General features: G+C 39.1%; 1 protein-coding gene across 3 annotated transcripts in view; it reads left to right on the top strand.

Moving 5' to 3' along the window:
- Nucleotides 1–21,875, top strand: part of amph (amphiphysin) — a 41,228-nt gene that overhangs the window by 12,945 nt on the left and 6,408 nt on the right. Inside the window, exons 7-17 of one of the 3 annotated variants that reach the window (XM_062022889.1) lie at nt 3,817–3,902; nt 6,487–6,562; nt 6,677–6,759; nt 10,623–10,761; nt 15,215–15,325; nt 15,401–15,484; nt 15,916–15,942; nt 16,290–16,307; nt 18,546–20,435; nt 20,788–20,832; nt 20,966–21,079. In XM_062022889.1, coding sequence (XP_061878873.1) covers nt 3,817–3,902; nt 6,487–6,562; nt 6,677–6,759; nt 10,623–10,761; nt 15,215–15,325; nt 15,401–15,484; nt 15,916–15,942; nt 16,290–16,307; nt 18,546–20,435; nt 20,788–20,832; nt 20,966–21,079 — 2,673 coding nt within the window. Of the gene's footprint in view, nt 1–3,816; nt 3,903–6,486; nt 6,563–6,676; nt 6,760–10,622; nt 10,762–15,205; nt 15,326–15,400; nt 15,485–15,915; nt 15,943–16,289; nt 16,308–18,545; nt 20,436–20,787; nt 20,833–20,965; nt 21,080–21,875 lie in introns of all 3 variants that reach the window. The other 2 variants (XM_062022888.1, XM_062022891.1) reach the window with 2 other exon arrangements.

Genomic DNA, 21,875 nt, shown 5'->3' with positions numbered 1-21,875 from the left:
CTACAGTATGTCAGGATGCTGTTCGTCGACTACAGCTTGCCGTTCAATACCATCATCCTTGTGGAGAAACTGACCTTCCTTTGTCTACCCCGCCGCAACTGTTCCTGGATAAAACATTTCCTGACCAACCGACCTCAGGTTGTTAAGGTGGGTCAACTATGCTCCACCACCCTGTCACTCAGAACTAGCTCCCCACAGGGCTGCGTGTTGAGCTCCCTCCTGTACGCGCTACGAATGACTATGTCCCCATTCCTTCCTCGAACACCGTCTTCAAGTTCACGGACGACACCACGGTGGTGGGCCTGATCATGGGGGGTAATGAAACAGCTTACAGAGAGGAAATACCGGCGCTGGCAGGGTGGTGCACCAGGAACAACCTGAGGCTGAACACCACAAAGGAGACGGTCACTGGTTTTATGAGACAGAGAGGGGAACATGCTCCACTTGTAGTAAATAGAGCATGTGTTGAGACAGTGGCCTCCTTTTAAGTTCCTGGGAACTTACCTCTCAGAGAACCTGACATGGACTGTCAACACTTCAGCACTGGTCAAAAAGGCACAGTGGAGACTCCATTTCCTTTTTGTGCTGTGGAAGAACCAACTCAAGGCGAAACTGCAGGTACCTTTTTATCGGTCCACCATAAAGCCAGTGCTAATGTACTGCGCAACTATGTGTTTGCTGCCTGCTCTGCTGCAGACAGGAAGGCTCTGCAGAGGGTGACCAGTACAGTGGAGAAGATTACTGGCTGCCCTCTGCACTCCCTAGCGCAGTGGTCCCCAACCACCGGGCCGCGGCCCGGTACAGGTCCGTGGACCGATTAGTACCGGGTCGCTGCCACACAAGAAAAAAAAAAATCAAAAATGTTTTTTTTTTAATAATTTTTTTTTCATTAAATCAACATAAAAAACACAATATATACATTTTATATCAATATAAATCAATACAGTCTGCAGGGATACAGTCCGTAAGCACACACGATTGTATTTCTTTATGACAAAAAAATAAAATACCATATTTACCTAGTTATAATGACAGGAATGAATTAATAAAATGTTTGCAGGAAAAAGACAAAAAGGTGAAAAAACATTCCTTTTATTGCTGATTTGTTACTAACTATTATTTAATTCATTTCATTGACACATTCACATAAAAAGTCACAAATAAAATGAGTGAAAGTTACGTAAGTGTTACTTGTGTAGTGCCAATTCACAATTATTAGCCCTTTTAGAGTCCAAAGTTATTTTTTTGTTGACCTTCGTGTCACCTTATAAACTTTATCTTGCCTGCATTGGTTTCTTTCTAGTTCAACCTCACATGTGTGCTGTGCAGCTATTTTTTCCATTTTAATATAGTGCCTAAAATCCTCCAAAAACCTACAATCAGAGTTGGAGCTATTTCCATTTTCTTGTGTGTATCGTATAATACATCCTTTTTATAAGTTATAATGCAAATATCAAATTTACACTTCAAAAAATGCACATGCACAAATGTATCAATGTAGTGAAATAGTAAACAGTGTTCAGAATAACAGCGCTATATGAACAGTGTTACTAAATACATTACTCTTTCCAAGTTAAAGTAATGGAAAATGTAATTAATTACTTTTATGTACAATACAACGCTCATAGCAAGACGTTCGATGTTACGTGGCACGCCACATTTGATGTGGTTGTATGTCAACAAAACAGCGTCAGAAGCACAGCAGGTTTAATGCATGAAATATAGTTTTTACTAATGCAAGCACAAACCACCAATACACTAATAAAAGGAGGCAACATCACACACCAAACAACACACGACATGTAAGTTCACACACACATACACGCTACTAATTTGAGGAAATAATGAGCAACAAATCAATGATTGAAGTGACAAGCTTACAATTATAATATACCCTGTTTGTGGACGAGGGGACTAATGCCATTGAAGCACATTCAATCTCTTTATTAACTAGCACAATCCAGTGAAAAGATTCAACTGACCTGACTTCACTCCCCGCAAACTGCTAACAAACACAGCTAAGCTAATGCTACTCTGTCTGGGCGCTGGCATCACTCGTTACTTAGCAACAAGCACTGCCTGTTAAAGGCACCTACAAACACTCTGGTCTCATGAAACATCTCAACTGTATATGCCATGCATTTGAAGTTTTTGTTTAAAGTAACGCAATAATTACTTCCCCTAATAATTAATTATGTTTTCAAAGTAATTTCCCAAACACTGGTTATAAATAATTTTTCCCCCTTAAGCCAGGCATAGCTTCAGGCAGTTGAAAATGGTTGACTATGTACACAACTAATATTGTGTGTCGTTACAAAAACATGTTTTCATCAGATCAGGATAGATGTATTTAACATCCTTGATCAGCCTGGTACCCTAGCACCTCCAAAACCCTCCAAAACCCTCAAATCTAAACTCCAAACATCCCAGAACAAGCTAGTCAGATTACTTCTAGACCTCCATCCCCGATCACACCTCACTCCTACCCACTTCTCCAAAGTGGGCTGGCTAAGGGTGGAGGACAGAGTAAAACAACTTGCACTGAGCCTAGTCTATAAAATCCGCTACACCTCCCTGATACCGAAGTACATGTCAAACTACTTCCTTAACGTAAATGACCGCCATAACCACAACACCAGGGGGAGCTCCACTAACCATCTTAAACCCAGATTCTGATCTAACAAAGGTCTTAACTCATTCTCATTTTATGCCACATCAATGTGGAATGCACTCCCAACAGGTGTAAAAGAAAGGTCATCTCTATCCTCCTTCAAAACCGCAATAAAAGTACACCTCCAGGCAACTTCAACCCTAAACTAACACCCTCCCCGGATTGTAAATAATCAAATGTAAATAATCAAATGTAGATACTTTTTCTTATGCTTTCTGATCTCTCTCTGTGTCCACTACTTGCTGAGCATATCCTACCAAGTCAGACCTACACTGTTTCAATGTCCATTTCTCTGTTCTCAATTGTTGACTGGAGTGATGATAACAACCAAACCTAACCCCCCCCCCCTCCACATCCCACACCCCGGATTGTAAATAATGTAAATAATTCAATGTATATACTCTGATGATTATCTTGTGTGATGACTGTATTATGATGATAGTATATACTGTATCTGATAGTATATATCTGTATCATGAATCAATTTTAGTGGACCCCGACTTAAACAAGTTGAAAAACTTATTCGGGTGTTACCATTTAGTGGTCAATTGTACGGAATATGTACTTCACTGTGCAATCTACTAATACAAGTTTCAATCAATCAATCAATCAATCAATCAATCAATCAATCAATCAATCAATCAATCAATCAATCAATCAATCAATCAATCAATCAATCAATCAGCCAGAGAGAAAAGTCAGGCTTGTGTTGGCCTTTCAAAGCCAGGATATGCATCTTTGCGTCATTTGGCCACTTGGCTCACCTTTCCCCCTCTCCCTCTGCAACCAAACGATTGTTCATGCTAGAATTGATTGATGATGACCAATTAAAATGTGGTGTCATGCTTTATTATCTGTTTACTTTTGCTTTGGAAGTGGCTGCCTTTCTTGGTTGAGAACACTTATAAATGAGAAAAAACGTGACGACACCATGACAAATTCATAGTGGACATTATTGATCATAAATCTGGTTATATTTCGCCCATTTTTACTGTTGAAAGCCCCACACACAGTTTGAAGTCTGTGTGGCCGCGTCATCAAGCTACACCACCTATTATGCTACACCTTATGCTGCACCTTATGCTTGTCAAACAGATCTTAGATATGACATTTTATTTATATCGGATGTGTTTTTTGTTTTGCAGGCCGATGATGAGCTGAGAAAAGCCCAGAGAGTGTTTGACGATCTCAATGTTGGTCTGCAGGATGAACTACCAACCCTTTGGGACAGGCTAGTCTCATCTAATGCATTCCTGCGTCACCTCAGCGTTGCAAAGAAATACACAATAAGACCAACAAACTCTGGAAGGGATTCTTCCGACTTAGCTTGAATTCTAAATGAAGTATTATTGCCAGGCAACACAACAACGATAATCCTGATTTGATCATCATAATGACAGGCATAATCAGTGTTTAGAGACAAGAGAAGTTGATGAGTTTCATCATTAAGAAATATTTAGCAAGATATTGTGCATATATGCATTTAGGGCCCTACTCTCCCGTTTGCGCTCAAGTGTTTTTCTACACGCTTGGAGTTAAGCTCAACCCGCATAAAGGAGATACATGCGTAAGTTGCGAAAGAAGGCGTGCTAATGTGATTCAGTAACTAAATAGTCGGGCTTTGCCATGATGTCTTTTTTTAAGTCGGGGGTGTGAAAATTATGTGAAAATGAAGTTTTCCTGACACTTGCAAATGGTATTAAAATCCATGCAAAAGATAAAGCACAGTGAAGGACAATGAAGTTCGTTTCACCAAGAAGAATATTCGACTACAATGTACTCATTTGCGAATGCCAATTCTTGTCTGGGCTTTTTGTTGTGTGTGTGTGTGTGTGTGTCGTCATGGTGATGTGATGTGTGTATGCATGCATGCTACAACAACATTGTCCTCTTCTTGTCCGGATGTAAATAGTAACTTTGTAGCTGAAACTTTACGGCACTTGTTATTGTAGCCACCCGGATGTTATTGGTGATGTTTATAGTTCTGTTTAATACAAATGTTTGTCAAGCCGTGACCGCATCAGGAGGGGCTTGGACAGCTGTTTGTGTGTGTGTGTGAGTCTGTGAGTGTGTGTGTGTGTGTGTTCTTGTATTTCTACCATTCTTGAGACATCAACAAGGAAAAGTACCTTCCATATGAACAAGTTACGACCGATATTCATACTTGCCAACCCTCCCGTTTTTAGCGGGAGACTCCCGGTTTTCAGCGCCTCTCCCGATAACCTCCGGGCAGAAATTTTCTCCCGACAAACTCCCGGTATTCAGCCGGAGCTGGAGGCCACGCCCCCTCCAGCTCAATGCGGACCTGAGTGGGGACAGCCTGTTCTCACGTCCGCTTTCCCACAATATAAACAGCGTGCCTTCCCAATGACGTCATAACATCTACAGCTTTTAGAGAGTAGAGTGCACAACTGCCACACAACAAGGAGAAGAAGCAGAAGAACGAGGAAGTTACAGACATGGCGACGCCGTCGACGAGCAAGATGAAGAAATACGCTTGCAAGTTCCAAAACGAATGGAAACAAGAATTTCAGTTCATCCAGGACAGTTCGAAGGGGAAGGGGTATGTAATTATGTTGCCTGTACATTTTGTAGAACAGACTTCTCCATTGAACACGGTGGCCGAGTCATGAACGGAGGAGAAGTTAAACAGGACAATACTGCCATCTACTGGATAGCCCCCGGAACACTGAAATTCAAGTATTTATTTTATTTATATGTATAATAAAATAAATATATATATACATATATATATATATAGCTAGAATTCACTGAAAGTCAAGTATTTCATACATATACGAAATACTTGAGTTGGTGAATTCTAGCTGTAAATATACTCCCCTATTAACCACGCCCTTAACCACGCCCCAACCACGCCCACGCCCCCCACCCCCCACCTCCCGGTATCGGAGGTCTCAAGGTTGGCAAGTATGCCGATATTATGGTCCCAATACGGAAAACCATTGCATCTAATAAAGGATGTCTCATTTGTACCCCTGGTGGTGAAATCTATCACAATTAAGGTGGTCCCAAAAAGACGTGCTCCCCGTCAACATATGAAATAACAAGTGTGTGTAAAAAAATTGAAGTGCTCCCCCTTTGGCTAACATATGTAATAACAAGTGTGTAAGAAATTGAAATGTGCCCCCTTTGGCCAAAATTAATTAAAAAAAATATATACATAAGTATTTAGAGACATAATGTAATAACTTGAAGTAAATAATGAAGATTAAAAACCAATTACAAACAAAAAATTTAAAAAATTACTAAAAGCTTGCCTTTTTTATATTTGCATAGTATGTATATATTATTAACGTTGTAAATAAATGAAAAAATTCGGAGGTCTCAAGAAGGTAACAAATACAAGAATGTGCGTATGTGTTTGTGTGTGAAGTGGACCGTGACTGTTTGACAGTACAACTGGTTCCATGTTTCTATTATTCTGCATGCTACATTCGAGAGTCAGGTTAGTGCCCTGTAGTCACGTGAGGAGATTGTCTGGCCATACTCTCTCTGATGGGAGAATACGCGGAAAGCCATACTTGACTGGGAACACCCACTTTTTAGGGTTGCTTCACCCAGAGCACCTTATTGTGAATGAAGGCACGTAGCCGCAACTGTGCAGTTTTTCCCCTTAGGTGCACGGGAGATTCAGGCCCTTTGTTAGTACGGTACGCCAACACAAACATTTAAGGGAATGGACGGTGGTGCTAAATTGTCAAGTTTAGATTTTTATAAATCAAACAACAAATATGCAAATTCAATGATTTGAATGATTTGTTCAAATTGTGTATTTATGCTTTTGTGCTTTTTAGCCGAGTTGGATTCTACATCAGCACTTTTAAGAGCGTGACGAGCTTAGAGGCCAGATTTCACCGGGAGATTTCTCTGGTGAGGGTGAAGCTTCTGAACTATCAATTTAATAACCCAAGTGTCATAATGCAGACTGACGTTTGCGGTTTTCTGTGGTCATGTGACCCTCATGATGTAACCTTGCATTTGCAGGTGTGTAAGCAGCTGTATGAAGTGATGATGCAACTTAGCGAACAACATGCTGACAAAATGTTCACCATCCAAGGAGCACCAAGGTGACAACAATCCTATTGATAAACTAAGTATCATAAATACAGTAACTCCTGTAATCAATCATGAACACAAACAGACTCACATCACGTTAATGTATGATTAGGGCCACAGCTATCGATTATTTTAGTAATCCAGTAATCTATCGATTAATTAGTTTCATTCATCAAGTAATTGTATAAAACAAACTATATATACTGTAGCCTCAATGCAAATTTTAGAGAAAGTAGTTGAAATAAAAACAAAACAAATGTTTTTGCTTTCCATAACTTTAGTTTTTTACCTCTAATACAGTGGTCCCCAACCATCGGTCCCGGGACCAGTACTGGTCCGTGACGCATTTCCTACCAGGCCGCACAGAAACGATAATTAATTATAAACTACCGCATTTTCTCCGACGTAACTTTCGCCTGTCCCACTAAACACACCAATAAGCTTGTTAATGGATGTATATTACAACTCTTTTGTTTTAGTACATATGACAGTACACAATAATGGACATATAAAATGTTAATGTGCCAGATTGTAGCCAAAGGCCAATTTTTCATGCTCATTTTTTGGCTGTTTTTATCTACCACACGTAGACAGCCGGTCTGTGAAAATAATGCATACAATAAACCGGTCTCTGGTGGAAAAAAGGTTCTGTTGCAAAAATCTGCTTCTGCGCCTGTCCCTGACAACCAACCACGTTTCAGGCTGGCTCCTCTGGAAACAAACCCCTGCTTGGTGCCTCATCTGAGCCGCTGTGACATTGATTACCGTAATAACACGTATATCACTCAAAACACCAACCATTTTAATACTTTCAATAGTTCAAGACTCAAGGTAATTTGAAAACAGCACTGCACATCATAATAGCGGCCACAGTTTCGATGTTAAAGGTCTAAAAAAAATTATTTAAAGACGTCCAGCGGGCCGGATTGAAAATTTTAACTGGCCGGATGCTACCAGGTATCGTAATTTGCCCACGTAGTGTATGTATTGCCTAGTTAGGAAGTAGTCTTTTTTATGAAGCTCAATGTGCCAGTTTGTTTTTTGTGGCACCCTACAAAGTGTTTATAATGTAAGTATTGTACTTATTACGCACCAGCTGCTTAATTGCAATTTGCATCTTAGTTGTAGTTTTCATTACCAAATTTGGAGGTGTTGAAATCGCTATGTAAAATCGCTAATGCTAATCACTAGCATGTATATGTTAAAGCCAGTGTAAATTAGCATCAAGCTAGCACGTTTTAGAAAAGTGGTGCCTTACTTAACATTTGAGCGTTGTCTATCAGGCATGCTTGCTTTGTTGGCATTGAAGATCGCAATATTTCTAAGAGGCAGTGGAAGAGCCGAGTATTTGAGCCGGTGTTTAGTCCGCTACCGATATCGAATAGTGCAGGGGTCGGCAACCTTTACCACTCAAAGAGCCATTTTGGCAAGTTTCACAAATTAAAGAAAATAATGGGAGCCACAAAATTTTTTTTTAAATTTCAAATGAAAAACACCGCATACAAAGCTTAAATTGCTTTGTGCTATGTTAACCAGGGGTCTCAGACACACGCACCGGCACATACTTTAATATGGAAATTTGATGTTAGTGCGGCCCGCGAGTTTTGAATGAATGGCGCTTGATAGCGTCATACTTGCCAGCCCTCTCATTATTTCCGGGAGACTCCCGAATATCAGTGCGGGATGGCACTGCTTTTGGCACCCTCAACAGCCTGCCCAAACAGTGTACCTGCTCGACCACATGTAGAATGCAGCTTCAGCTTGCTCACGTAAGTGACAGCAAGGCGTACTAGGTCAGCAGCCACACAGCTTACACTGACGGTGCCCGTATAAAACAACTTTAACACTGTTACGTTACAAATATGCGCCACACTTTGAACCCACACCAAAAAAGAATGACAAACACATTTCTGGAGAACATCCGCTCCGTAACACAACATAAACACAACACAACAAATACCCAGAATCCCATGCAGCACTAACTCTTCCGCTCAACCGACGCACGGGGGGGTGGGGGTGGGGGGGTTGATGTGTGGGGGGGTTTGGTGGTAGCGGGGGTGTATAATCTAGACCGGAAGAGTTAGGGCTGCATGGGATTCTGGGTATTGGTTGTGTTGTGTTTATATTGTGTTACGGTGGGATGTTCTCCAGAAATGTGTTTTTCATTCTTTTTTGGTGTGGGTTCACAGTGTGGCGCATATTTGTAACGTAACAGTGTTAAAGTTGTTTTATACGGCTACCGTCAGTGTAAGCTGTGTGGCTGATGACTAAGTATGCTTTGCTGTCTCCTACGTGTGCAAGTAGAAGCTACATCAGGGGTCACCAACCTTTTTGAAAGCAAGAGCTACTTCTTGGGTACTGATTAATGCGAAGGGCTACCAGTTTGATACACACTTAAATAAATTGTCAGAAATAGCCAATTTGCTCAATTTACCTTTAACTCTGTTATTATTAATAATTAATGATATTTACACTTAATTGAACAGTGTAAAAGAGGAGAAAACACGAAAAAAATGACAATTAAATTTTGAAACATAGTTTATCTTCAATTTCGACTCTTTAAAATTCAAAATTCAACCGAAAAAAATAAGAGAGAAACTTAAAAAAAGAATTTATGGAACATCATTAGTAATTTTTCCTGATTAAGATTAATTTTAGAATTTTGATGACATGTTTTAAATAGGTTAAAATCCAATCTGCACTTTGTTAGAATATATAACAAATTGGACCAAGCTATATATCTAACAAAGACAAATCATTATTTCTTCTAGATTTTCCAGAACAAAAATTTTAAAATAAATTCAAAAGACTTTGAAATAAGATTTAAATTTGATTCTACAGATTTTCTAGATTTGCCAGAATAATTTTTTTGAATTTTAATCATAATAAGTTTGAAGAAATATTTCACAAATATTCTTCGTCAAAAAAACAGAAGCTAAAATGAAGAATTAAATTAAAATGTATTTATTATTCTTTACAATGAAAAAAATAAATTTACTTGAACATTGATTTAAATTGTCAGGAAAGAAGAGGAAGGAATTCAAAAGGTAAAAATGTATATGTGTTTAAAAATCCTAAAATAATTTTGAAGATTGTATTTTTTCTCTAAAATTGTCTTTCTGAAAGTTATAAGAAGCAAAGTAAAAAAAATAATGAATTTATTTAAACAAGTGAAGACCAAGTCTTTAAAATATTTTCTTGGATTTTCAAATTCTATTTGAGTTTTGTCTCTCTTAGAATTAAAAATGTCGGGCAAAGCGAGACCAGCTTGCTAGTAAATAAATAAAATTTACAAAATAGAGGCAGCTCACTGGTAAGTGCTGCTATTTGAGCTATTTTTTGAACAGGCCGGCGGGCTACTCATCTGGTCCTTACGGGCTACCTGGTGCCCGCGGGCACCGCGTTGGTGACCCCTGAGCTACATGTAACATGTGGCCGGGCTAGCACGCTGTTTGTAAATGTTATAGAGGACAATTACTGCAGTGCAATTAGGGCACGCCCTTCATTTAGTAGTTAGAGTGAAAATAGGATTATATTAGCTCTGGGAGTTATCTAGGAGAGTCTCTGAGATCCATAAGTCTCCTGGGAAAATCGGTGGGGTTGGCAAGTATGCAGCTGAGCTGCATCAGAGTGGTCAAAGAGCCGCATGCGGCTCCGGAGCCGCGGGTTGCCGACCCCAGGAATAGTGGAACCGTTTGATTGTAAAACGATACCTGGTAGTACTGATGGAATTTAGTGGGTGCCTATCTAAATACCTAACTCGGCACACCTCCCTGATCTCTGGTAACTAGTTTGGTTTAGGTGACATATACATGAATTTCCTTGGAAGTGTCTTGTCATTAAGGTCAGGTGTGTGTTCATGTGGGTCCTTCAGTGATTCAGGGCCGCTGCGACTCGCTCGGACGCCCTCACCACCGGAAGAAGAGAGTCCTCCTGAGAGTCCAGATGCCAGTTACAATCATATGCTTCGACCAGTCTCTCCTGGACCCCCGCGGCCCAAATCTCCAGTACAGGTAAAGCAATCAAATGCATGAAAAGATGAAACTGTGCTCCAATCTCAAGCATGGAAAAAGGAATGAAATTATGAATCTTATCAATGAGATCACAAATTTGGAATGTAATGTTAACCCCTAAAGCAGGGGTGTCCAAAGTGCGGCCCGGGGGCCATTTGCGGCCCGCAGCTAATTGTTTACCGGCCCGCCACACATTCTGGAAATGCTATTGCAAAAATTAAAAAAAACATAAAAAAATGTGGAATGAGGTGAAATCTAACTAGAAAAAGTTGCAATGTTGACACAAAGCTGCCACGCAGGATGTTTTTTTTCTTTTGTCTATCCTTATTTTTATTTTTTTGCCATTGCTCAAAAAAAAAAAAAAAAAAATCAAAGTTATAATGAATTATTGACCTATTCAAGGCTCCAATTATTTAAAATATTTCACTTTAAAATGTTTTATGTGGAAAATATTGCATATATTGTGTGGTTGCCATATACAAATATCAACGTTTTCTTTGACAAAAGAGCATAAAACAAACAAAATAATAGTTCAAACGTAAAATCGACAGATATATCTGAAGTTGATCTCGTAATTTAAGTGTTGAAAGTAAAAACAACTAATAAAAATGTATGACTTTATGAGTGGGACACCTTTTGGATCCCAAATATATTTAATGGGATTTTATTCATCTTTTCACTGCGATTACTCAAAAATAATAATAAATTAAAATCAATGGTGTCCTGCATTATTGATCTTTTTAAGGCTCTAATTACTTCACGTCAAACATTGCTTTCTGAATGTTTTTGGCAGTGGGGGAAATACTGCATATTTCAGTTTTATTATAAAAAACAAAGTTGCCTTTGACAGGAAAGGCTTTTTTTTTTAAAACTTAATATCAACCTGAAGTTGATATACTGTAGAGATTTACTGTTAGAGTTAAATAAATGTAAAAAAAAATAATTTAACTTTTTTTTAACAAATTTTAACATTTTAATAATTGAGACTCTTTATGGTCCCCGGGAGCCCTAAAGGTAAAACAATTAAACATCCATATATTTTGTTATGGTTTTGAAAATGAAAAATATCAAATTGGCCCCCGCATGCTTTAATTTTCCCGTGTGCGGCCCTCAGTGGAAAAAGTTTGGACACCCCTGCCCTAAAGGTAAGGCGACATAACGCTAACACGTTTTGAACAAACTTGTATTAGCATGCGAGCATGGCACTGATTCTAAATGTTGTACTTGTATAACTTTCTTCTCTGCTGCACATCTGTTGGATGGTGAGTGAAAATGTCGCATTATTGGGTTTGTGATAACTGATCATATTAATAGTACATTAGTACAATTAACTGAAGGCCTGTGACGAGTCATTGGTGGCATTAACATGTTTGTCAAAACCATTTGGACAAATATGTTTGGGAATATGCCGCTTCTAGAACTCTGGTTCCCATTTTCTCCACATCTCTTGTTGAGACGGAAAGTTGTCTCTGACCTTAAATGTTTGCAATCTCTCATTTTTTTAAATTTGAACAATCCACCTTTCAGTAGTTTCATGACAATAAAATGAGTTAACAATCAATTAAAATAAACTCAATCGATATATATAACGGAAGTAAGAGTGATTGACCAAGCTTAAAGGACCCATAGCGTCCAGATGACCACAATGTCACTAACACTTTCTTAATGTATTTTTTGCTCCTGAAAACGAATCTTACAGTCATTTCCCATGATATTAATTTGTTTTTGAGTAATCAGTAGATAACAAACTGTACTTGGAACGCCCGCTTTCCATCGCAGTCGATATGTGTTAGTTTGTCCCATTTTGCGCAAGTCAATTAGATTGGAGAGGTCCATACTTTCCTCATATTCCCATCATTTGGAAATGTATGCAGTCTGACCCCTCCTTTAGTTGTATTGGTAGAACCTGCAACAATGCATCTGGCAGACATATTTGATAAATCCTTCAAATTCTGCGCAAAAATAACACGATTTGGGATGAAGACACATATTACACAATAAAAAATTGCCCCTAGTCCTCTGTAGGCTGATGCAGGCTCGCCCACATTTTAGAGGTTTCAAAATGTGCTGAAACTCTTAAGAAAACAAGCCTAAAACCACTACTGTGTCAGTTTTGGGGGACATTTTACCTGGATAAATCATTTTTAGGTCCCGAACTAATAAGTGCCAATGTTTAGTGGTCCTTTAAACTTGGTGATTATTCCCCTGATGCTTCAGATCATGTATCTTCTTTTCTCGCAGATTTAAAAACTGTTATTTGATGATTCAAAATGGTCTTAATTTGATCAAATGATCCTTTGGATAGGTTAGTAATGTCTAAACAACATATGCTCTTTTCCCTCTTCGCATGTACGCGTCTAATTGGTTCTGGACTTGACTGTGGTAAATACATTTTTGTAATGTAGGATTCTTACTTATAGATCAAATGTTTTCATAGTTAGATCTTAAAAAAAACTGTTTACAACCTTCTAAATATGTTTTTTAACTTAATTAGAGCTCTCTAAACATGAGTCATTAACATTATTAAGTGTCTCGTCACGGCAAAGAAAGCATAGAGGTGCCATTAGCTACGCGTTGTTACCCCTGTTGTTCGGCATCGCTCACGTCAAAGACCCACCAATGTGGAGATGTGTTATTGGCGAGGTAAAATATTGGGCATCAGCAGTTTTATTTCCCACTTATAATGAAAAATTAAATTAAATTCCCCTCGAATCCAAGTGATTATATACAGTATATTTTGATTCTCACAACCTATCAATAGAAAATAAGACAATTACTGACTGTGATGCATATAAGACATAATTAACACTTAATTTAGGTCAGAAAATACGTAAAAATTGCTTTAAAAAACGTGACAAAGCCGCAAAATTTGAAGCGCTAAGTTGCAAGGGGCGATTGTAACCTAAGAGATCGCTAGTCGTTCATAATTCAGTGTGTGTCGACAGATGTGTTTAAATCACTTGTCGTTTGGGAACCATTGTTGTAGAACAAATGTGTGTTGTTGTCCTGTCTTGTTACCATCCTACTCGTGTGTGAGTCGAGGAAGCAAATTTCTTGTTACATTGCTAAACCCTCAGTCCCGCCTCCTATTACTTTGGTTGTTACCATTGGTGATTAGCAGTGTGAACATTTTCTCAACATTTTTCCTAGTTGTCTAGTTTTTTTGTTGGGGGGGTTTCAATTAAACTACTGTAACCCAGCTGCAAGGTATGGAACTAAAATAGAAAACAAATAGATAGAAAGCAGTTAGAAGTTTCAGCATCTTTTTTGGAGGTCCTGAATCCTTAGTGCAAGACTACGTTTACACTGGAGGCGAATGTCGACCAAATCAGATTTTTTTTTTAATCTGATTTTTTCCAGCTGACTGTTTAGTTGACAAGTAAATTTGATCTTTATCATACTCCAGTAAACGTGCACAGGCCCCAATGTTGCCAGTTCGAATAAAGTGAAAACAAAGGAAGTTGACCGGATTTCGTGAATGAACATAGGTCTACACTACACGAGAAAACATGGACGCCACCGATTAGCTTGTTGGAAGGTTTGTGCCGTGACTGTTGTGTAGAGGAAGTAGGCAGATAATGGAAAACAACTGCTGGAGGAGGAAGAAGAGAATTGCAAAATGGAAAGTGACCGTGCTGCGCAGACAAATTACATAGCGACCAGAGATGAGGTAAAAGTCGCAAAGAGGTCGCTTTGCCGTTTAGACTGCAGTCACATTTGGAAAGATCAGATTCCAAACTGATTTGAACTACCTCCTAATGTGGCCCAAATCTGATGCAAAAAATATCAGATTTGAAGCACTTTGGAGCGTTTTGACTCGCAAAAAAATATACGATCTGTGTCACTTGAAGACAAAAAAAATTGATTTGCTGTCCAGTGTAAACGGAGCCCAGGATTCCCTCATAGACATTCCTGTGAATATTTTCATGTATCAGGTAATTGTAGTCTTAGGGTATTGAATTCAAGAGTAATTCCTTTCACCGTGCTAGTCATTGTTTGTTCAGATTGTCTTAGAAGACAGTTTGTGCTCACAGAGTAGATAGGACAACTTTAGTCTGTGAGGATGGTGTTGAATCCAAAGTATTTGTGATTTTTGTCATGCTGGAATAGGCCTCACTCCATTGTATCTTAACAACGGTCAAAATCATTCTTGTTTGGGCATGTCCCTGTCTAAGAGGATAAAAACTCTGGACCCAGCAACATCTACTCAGACTTGAATCTTATTTAGTCTGTGAGCATGATCTGATGAAACCTGCTCAGATGAGAGGCGAAGCGTCTTCTACTGTAAGACAACTTGAACATTCCAGTCACGGTGCATTCAATGTCCTGAGAAATCTCTCATAGAGGCTGTGGTAAGAACAAGGGGTTGAATAATTACATGCACCATAAAAAGTGAAGATGTGATAATGTCTTTAAATCCCATCTTGTCCTTGTTGATTGGCAGCTGAAAAAGGGCCCACCGGTGCCTCCGCCCCCCAAAGTCACACCTTCCAAGGAGGTGGTGGAGGAGCAGATCATCGACCTGTTTGGAGGAGAGTTCTTACCTGCACCGTCTCCATCACAGGTCTTCCAACCCTTGACAAAAAATGAGCATTGATACTCATTGCCTTATTAACTGTTTGTCACGCCTTGTCCACAGCCCAATGAGCGGCCTGGAGAATCTCTTCTCGATCTGGACTTTGACGCCTTCCAGGCAGATGAAAGTGTGTCACCAATACCGCAGGTTAGCACTTTGTGCTTGTAATCAGAACTAATTGGATGAAGCAAAATGTGGCATGGATTTATTGTAGGTTTGTATTTTAGCCTGTGTGTTGTGTGCGTGTTATTGTTTGACTTTGATTTTGAACCACACCTTTAATCAGGTTTTCAATAATCATATCTTCAAATAAACCTGACTGTTTTGTTTTGAAAACTGGTTGAGTCAGTCAAGGTGATAAAGACGCAATTGACTTAGGTTAAGGGTTAGTCATTAGTGTCGTCACTGTGGGACTGTTAAAGATCATCTTATTTTTTGTCTGCCTTATAGATATGTTCCTTTTTGAGCATCCTTCTATTGATCATCTCCATACTTATCATCATAGTTATCCTATCCATAATATTCTTATTGTTTGGAATGGTACATGAAGTGGTAACATTACTTGTGTGTATCCCCAGACTGCAGTGCCTTGGGATACGTGGTCGGTGAGTACCCTTTGATTTATGATGTGGATGTTTATCTGCATATGTCAATTAAAACATGATATTACACTCAACAATATTATAAACACAAAACTTTTGTTTTTGCTCCCATCTTTCATGAGATTAACTCATAAAAGGTTGTTCTATGTACACAAACATCCTATATTCAAATATTGTTGACAAATCTAAGTCTGCGTGTGTGAGCACTGTTCTCCTTTGCTGAGATAACCAATGCACCTCACAGGTGTGGCATATCATGATGCTGATTAGACAACATTATTGCACAGGTGTGTCTTAGGCTAGCCGCTATAAACGGCATTCTAAAATCCCTCTTGTTTATTTTTTTCAAGGCGCAGCCGTCCAAGACTGTAAGTACACATCTCTTTCAATGTACACTCTTTTGTTGTATAGTGGAATCTCCATTACCAAATTGAATTAGTTATTGAACAGCGTTTGTAAATACAATAGTTCGTATATTGAAGCAAATTTCTCCAAAAGAAACAATGTAAATATGAATAATGGGTTCCAGTCTCGACAAAAGTCCATATTTTAGTAAAAGTTTTCTAAACTTCGAACACAAAAAGCGCTATATGGTACTGTATATCAAACAAATATAACAATTGTGTTGACCAGGGGTGACAAACTCATTTTAGCTCAGGGGCCGCATGAATGAAAATCTATTCCCAAGTGGGCAGTAATGATAAAATCATGGCATGATAACTTAAAAATAAATACAATTCCAGGTTGTTTTCTTTGTTTTACTTTGGCCAAAAATAGAACAAGCACATTATAAAAACATACAAATCACAACTAATCCTCTGGACAAAACACTTCAAGTTTGTTGAAAATTCTGAGGAATTTGGTGCAGCTTCAAAAACACAAGGAGCTTAGACTTTGTCTCAGTTAATCGACAAAGCCAGGATTAAACTTTATATCACAGTCTTTCTGGGATTGAACAAAAAACACAACATGTAAACTCCTCCAGGTATCAAACACCTCCTTTGTCATGTCCACGTATCAATCCAGTGCCAACTCAACAAACCGTAAGAAACGGAGGTAAAAACTATTCAAAAGGGTTAAGTTCAATTTTCTTGTGTTTGACAGACATTTTGGGGCAACGAGGGTGCCAAATGATGTGTTCAAAGCAGAAGACATACAACGGCAGGTTTTAAGTTTCATGTGGGTTGCTATTGTACCATCCAGTGGACACATTTAGTTTAATTCGTTAAATAAAAAAAGAGGCTCATTTCTATACTTGGCAAACTCATCACGCGGGCCGGGAAAAACCTGTTCACGGGCCGTACGTTTGACATCCCCGGTGTAGACAAAACGGTGTCGACAATGCTGTGAGTTTCTAAATGTTTCAAACCACATATCAGTTGTCCATTGCTTTCTTTGGGGCTCATCTTGAGTTGGCAAAACTAGAACTTGTTGTAAAAAGACTAAAAAAACACTGAAAACACACACAAAGTAGCAATTAGTACAGTGGTTAATGACAGCACTGCGCTGCTGACTGAATGAGCCCCAGAGATTGATTGTACACCAGAGTAGTAGTTTGTAGGGCTGTGAATCTTTGGTCACTACACAATTCGATTCGATTTAGAATCGATTCCAGATTTAAAACGATTCTCAATTCAAAATCAATACTTTTTGATAACATTGGGTGCCAGTTCTCTGATTAAGTACATTCTCGCATACAATAGATAAACCTCTGATAAGTTTATATATTACATTAAAAAAACTGTTTTTACTTTATAAAATTCTATCCAACCATTTAAAAAAATCAAATACAAATAAGGCAACAACAGAAGTATCCCACACTTTTTTTCTCTAAAGTAAATATGTACAGCAGATATGGGCATATACATCAACAATATGATTTGCCAGAGTGGCTCGACAGGATAGATAAAAAAAATAAATATATATATATATATATATATATATATATATATATATATATATATATACATATATATATATATATATAAAGTCGAGGTTACTGTGGTTTATCCGTTATACAGTGCTCAATACCGGGGTAGAGTGGAATATACGTTAGGTCAGGAAAAACTACAGAGGCTATTTCATCCCTACAAGCCTGTTTCGCAGGTTTCCCTGCTCTTCTATAAAATCCCCTGAAGAGCAGGGAAACCTGCGAAACAGGCTTGTAGGGATGAAATAGCCTGTGTGATTTTTATGACCTAACGTGTATGTATATATATATATATATGTATATATATATATATATTTTTTTATTTTTATTTTTTTTATCGATTTTTAAAAATTGATTAACAATCGTTACGAAGAACAATGATGATTAAATCGAATATAGATTTTTTTTGACATCCCTAGTAGTTTGTACAGTAAATCGAGGTTCCACTGTACTCACTTAACAGGAAATCTGGAGTAGTTGTTTGGGATTCAAATATTTTACCAAAAATCAATGAAAGAATTGAAAAAAATTGAAGAAATAATAAAGAATTAAGATTATTACCCAGCATTCATTGTAAATAGGCCGCAAACACAATTTGAAACATAGTCAGACATTCCAAGCGTGATTCTTAGCTTCGTCGAACTTGAACCCTAAACAATTCCATTTGTCCTGTCAGGCTGAAGAAAGCGGATTTGTCGCAGACTGGTCAGCTGACTTTGGTTCAGCCAATGGAGAGACTGCTGCAGGAGCTGAGGACACTGCTGAGGACACTGCTGCTCCTGAAGGGGCAGAGAGTGCTCCTGAAGGGGCAGAAAGTGCTCCTGAAGGGGCAGAGAGTGCTCCTGAAGGGTCAGAGAGTGCTCCTGAAGGGGCAGAGAGTGGCGATCAAGCGGAAGATCCTCATTGGGCCACAGGAGACGGTCCACAACTGCCTGGAGATAGAACCACACCTTCTCCTCCACTTCAGGACAGTGAAGCATCTGAGGATGAGGTTAGCAGCTGGGAAGACCCTTCTCAAACAAACACCAAACATCTCTATGGTGCTGATGATGAAACTGAAACAGGTCAGACAGTCTTAGAGAGAAATAAATCAGGGGAGGGAGACCGCAGGAAATCTACCCCTGGGCTCATTTTTACTAATGAATATGGTGAACAGATTGAGGACTGCTCCGGACAACTGAAGTGGTCCAGGTCTCCCGATGGCTCCGGATCTGAATATGAAACTGCTGAAGAATGGGGAGATGGAGTTCAGGCACGGGGCTGGGCAAGTGCAGACGATGAGCCTTTACGAGAAGACATCCCTGCTGTTAGAACTGCAGAAGGAGAAGATGAGAATGTCACAGAAAGTAGAAGCAGTGCTGAAACAAAGCTAAATAAGAAACCTGCAGAAGAACAAAAAACAAAACAGGCACTTTTAATGTCAGGAGATTCACCAAACCCAAATGAAACACAGGGAGGAGGAGTGTTTGATTCTGATCATATTGCCGAAATACATGGAGAGGGTGTGTTTGATTCTGGTCCTTTTGCTGAAACACAGGGAGGGTGGGCATTTGAAACTGATCATTTAGCCGAAAAACAGGGAGGCGGGGAATTTGATTCACCCAACCTAACTGAAACACAGGTAGTGGGGGCACTGGATTCAGATTATTTTGCCGAAACACAGGGAGGAGGTGCGTTTGATTCTGATCCTTTTGCCAAAACACCGGGGGAGGAAGCGTTTGATTCACTAAATATAACTGAAACACGGAGAGAGGGTACTTTTAATTCACTAAACCTTACCGAAAGGCAGGTAGAGGGGGCGTTTGATTCAGATCCTTTTGCCAAAACACAGGGAGGAGATGCGTATGATTCTGATCCATTTGCCGAAACACAGGGACAGAGTGCGTTTGATTCTGATCCTTTTGCCGAAACACAAATTGGAGGAGGGGCGTTTGATTCTGATCCTTTTGCCGAAACACAGATTGGAGGAGGGGCGTTTGATTCTGATCCTTTTGCCGAAACACAGATTGGAGGAGGGGCGTTTGATTCTGATCCTTTTGCCGAAACACAGATTGGAGGAGGGGCATTTGATTCTGATCCTTTTGCCGAAACACAGACTGGAGGTGGGGTGTTTGATTCTGATCCTTTTGCCGAAACACAGATTGGAGGAGGGGCGTTTGATTTGGATCCTTTTGCCGAAACACAGATTGGAGGAGTGGCGTTTGATTCGGATCCATTTGCCGAAACACAGATTGGAGAGAAGTCAGATTGTTTTAAATTAGACAGCTCAGGAGATAACTGTTTTGTGGACTCCGGAGATGGAGGAGGCGGGTGGAATCCTTTCCCCAACAGTGTCCCTTCAGCAGCTCCAGACGCTGTGGTGGATGCTGATGTATCCTGGAAGCAAGTTAGCAAGACCAGCGGCTTTGATCCTCCTATCAAACACCCAACGTCAACCACAGAAGTTCAACATGTAAATGTTCCCAAAATTCGCAAGGAACCAGAAAGTTCCGACATGTCCGAAGACGAGGCTGCAAACCTGAGATTTGGAAAGTTGTACCAAGATGTAGCTAAAGAAAAGGAAGAGGTACATGGTCCTATTTTTAGTGTGGTAGATTGGCAGCAAGTAGACGTCAGTTGAACCCACCCAATGACTCCAAAGCTGATTCCACTCCAGCCCTTTATTGTGCTTGCTTCCTCAGAGAACACCCCTACATCACCTTCTCCTCTTAAGACTTTCTGTTTCTGACATTTGATTTAGGTTGGCTCTAGCATTTGATGGGATTTATTTTTTACAGGTGATCTCTTAAGCATGTTCCTCCTTTCCCTGTAACTTCCTAATTGCATTTCCTCTGCTCCTTTTAGACCAAAATGCACGTCTAACTTAGTTTTTATTACCATTTGAAATTCTTCCGGTTTAATTTCAAACATGCACTCAGACGGATGCTACCGGCCCACCATTCTTGGCAGAATTTAATACAACGGTGAGTAATCAGTTTGATTCATTCCACTGACATTTCTTCTCTTTAGTTATTAATCATTTCTAAAATTCCTTAAAGTTGAATGTCAAAGGAATGCATACACTGAAATTGATCTTTTTTGCACATTTTGAACAAGAATGAAGTAAAAGTTGATTCATTGGAAAACGCTGAGATGCCAACTCCTCCGGCCACTGCTGGCGAAGAGGATACAGCAGAAAATGTTGCCTCTTCAAAGGAAGAGAAACCCACTGTGAGTAAAATATTCATCAAATCATTAAAAATTTAGCCACAATGATCTTGCATATCATCTTCATCAATGTCATTTTATTTTATTTTTTAAAGTATTCTACTAATGAATATCTAGGAACAGCCACTTTACACTTGATGTATATTTGTGTTGCACCACACACAGTAACAGACTCCACAGTAGGTCTGAATCCCAATTGCACACACGTTTCAATTTTCTGTGTTCTAAATAGTAAAAAACTGCTATCACCAGGCGACCCAATATAAAGGTAATGGAAACTCACCTATTCCGCTTATAAATCTCTCTCTAAAAAACCTCCAACATTTTATATTCATCTTGTAGAAACATGGTTAAATACATGATAACATGCAATAATTACAATATTTTGGTGATTGTAAGGCAACTTTTTTTTTGAGCCAATGATTTCACAGAGCGCAATGCAACAAACGCTACTTCCGTCAACAGCAACCTGAATACACGTAGGATAAGCCACGAGTTTTAGAAGCTGGGGCGTTAAGCAGAAACACTAAGCATCATGTAGCACTATTGCTCAGTGCTAAACGTTTCATTGTCAAAATAAGAACATAACAAATAGGGGTGTCCCAATACAACTTTTTCACTTCCGATGCCGATATTGGAGCTTTGAGTATTGGCTGATCCCAATATTGAGCCGATACAATATCAGCACGAATCATACATACTTTTATTATTTTGTTGTGTAGAATGTTAGAAATGCTTGATCAAGTAAATTTTGTCAAACAGAGAACAATAGTAAACATTAAAAAAACATGAACCAATT

The sequence above is a fragment of the Entelurus aequoreus genome, linkage group LG16 (assembly GCF_033978785.1).
Source record: "Entelurus aequoreus isolate RoL-2023_Sb linkage group LG16, RoL_Eaeq_v1.1, whole genome shotgun sequence".
NCBI classification, from domain to species: domain Eukaryota; kingdom Metazoa; phylum Chordata; class Actinopteri; order Syngnathiformes; family Syngnathidae; genus Entelurus; species Entelurus aequoreus.
The sequence above is the reverse complement of the archived record's forward strand: the minus strand, read 5'-3'. Positions and strand labels throughout refer to the sequence as shown.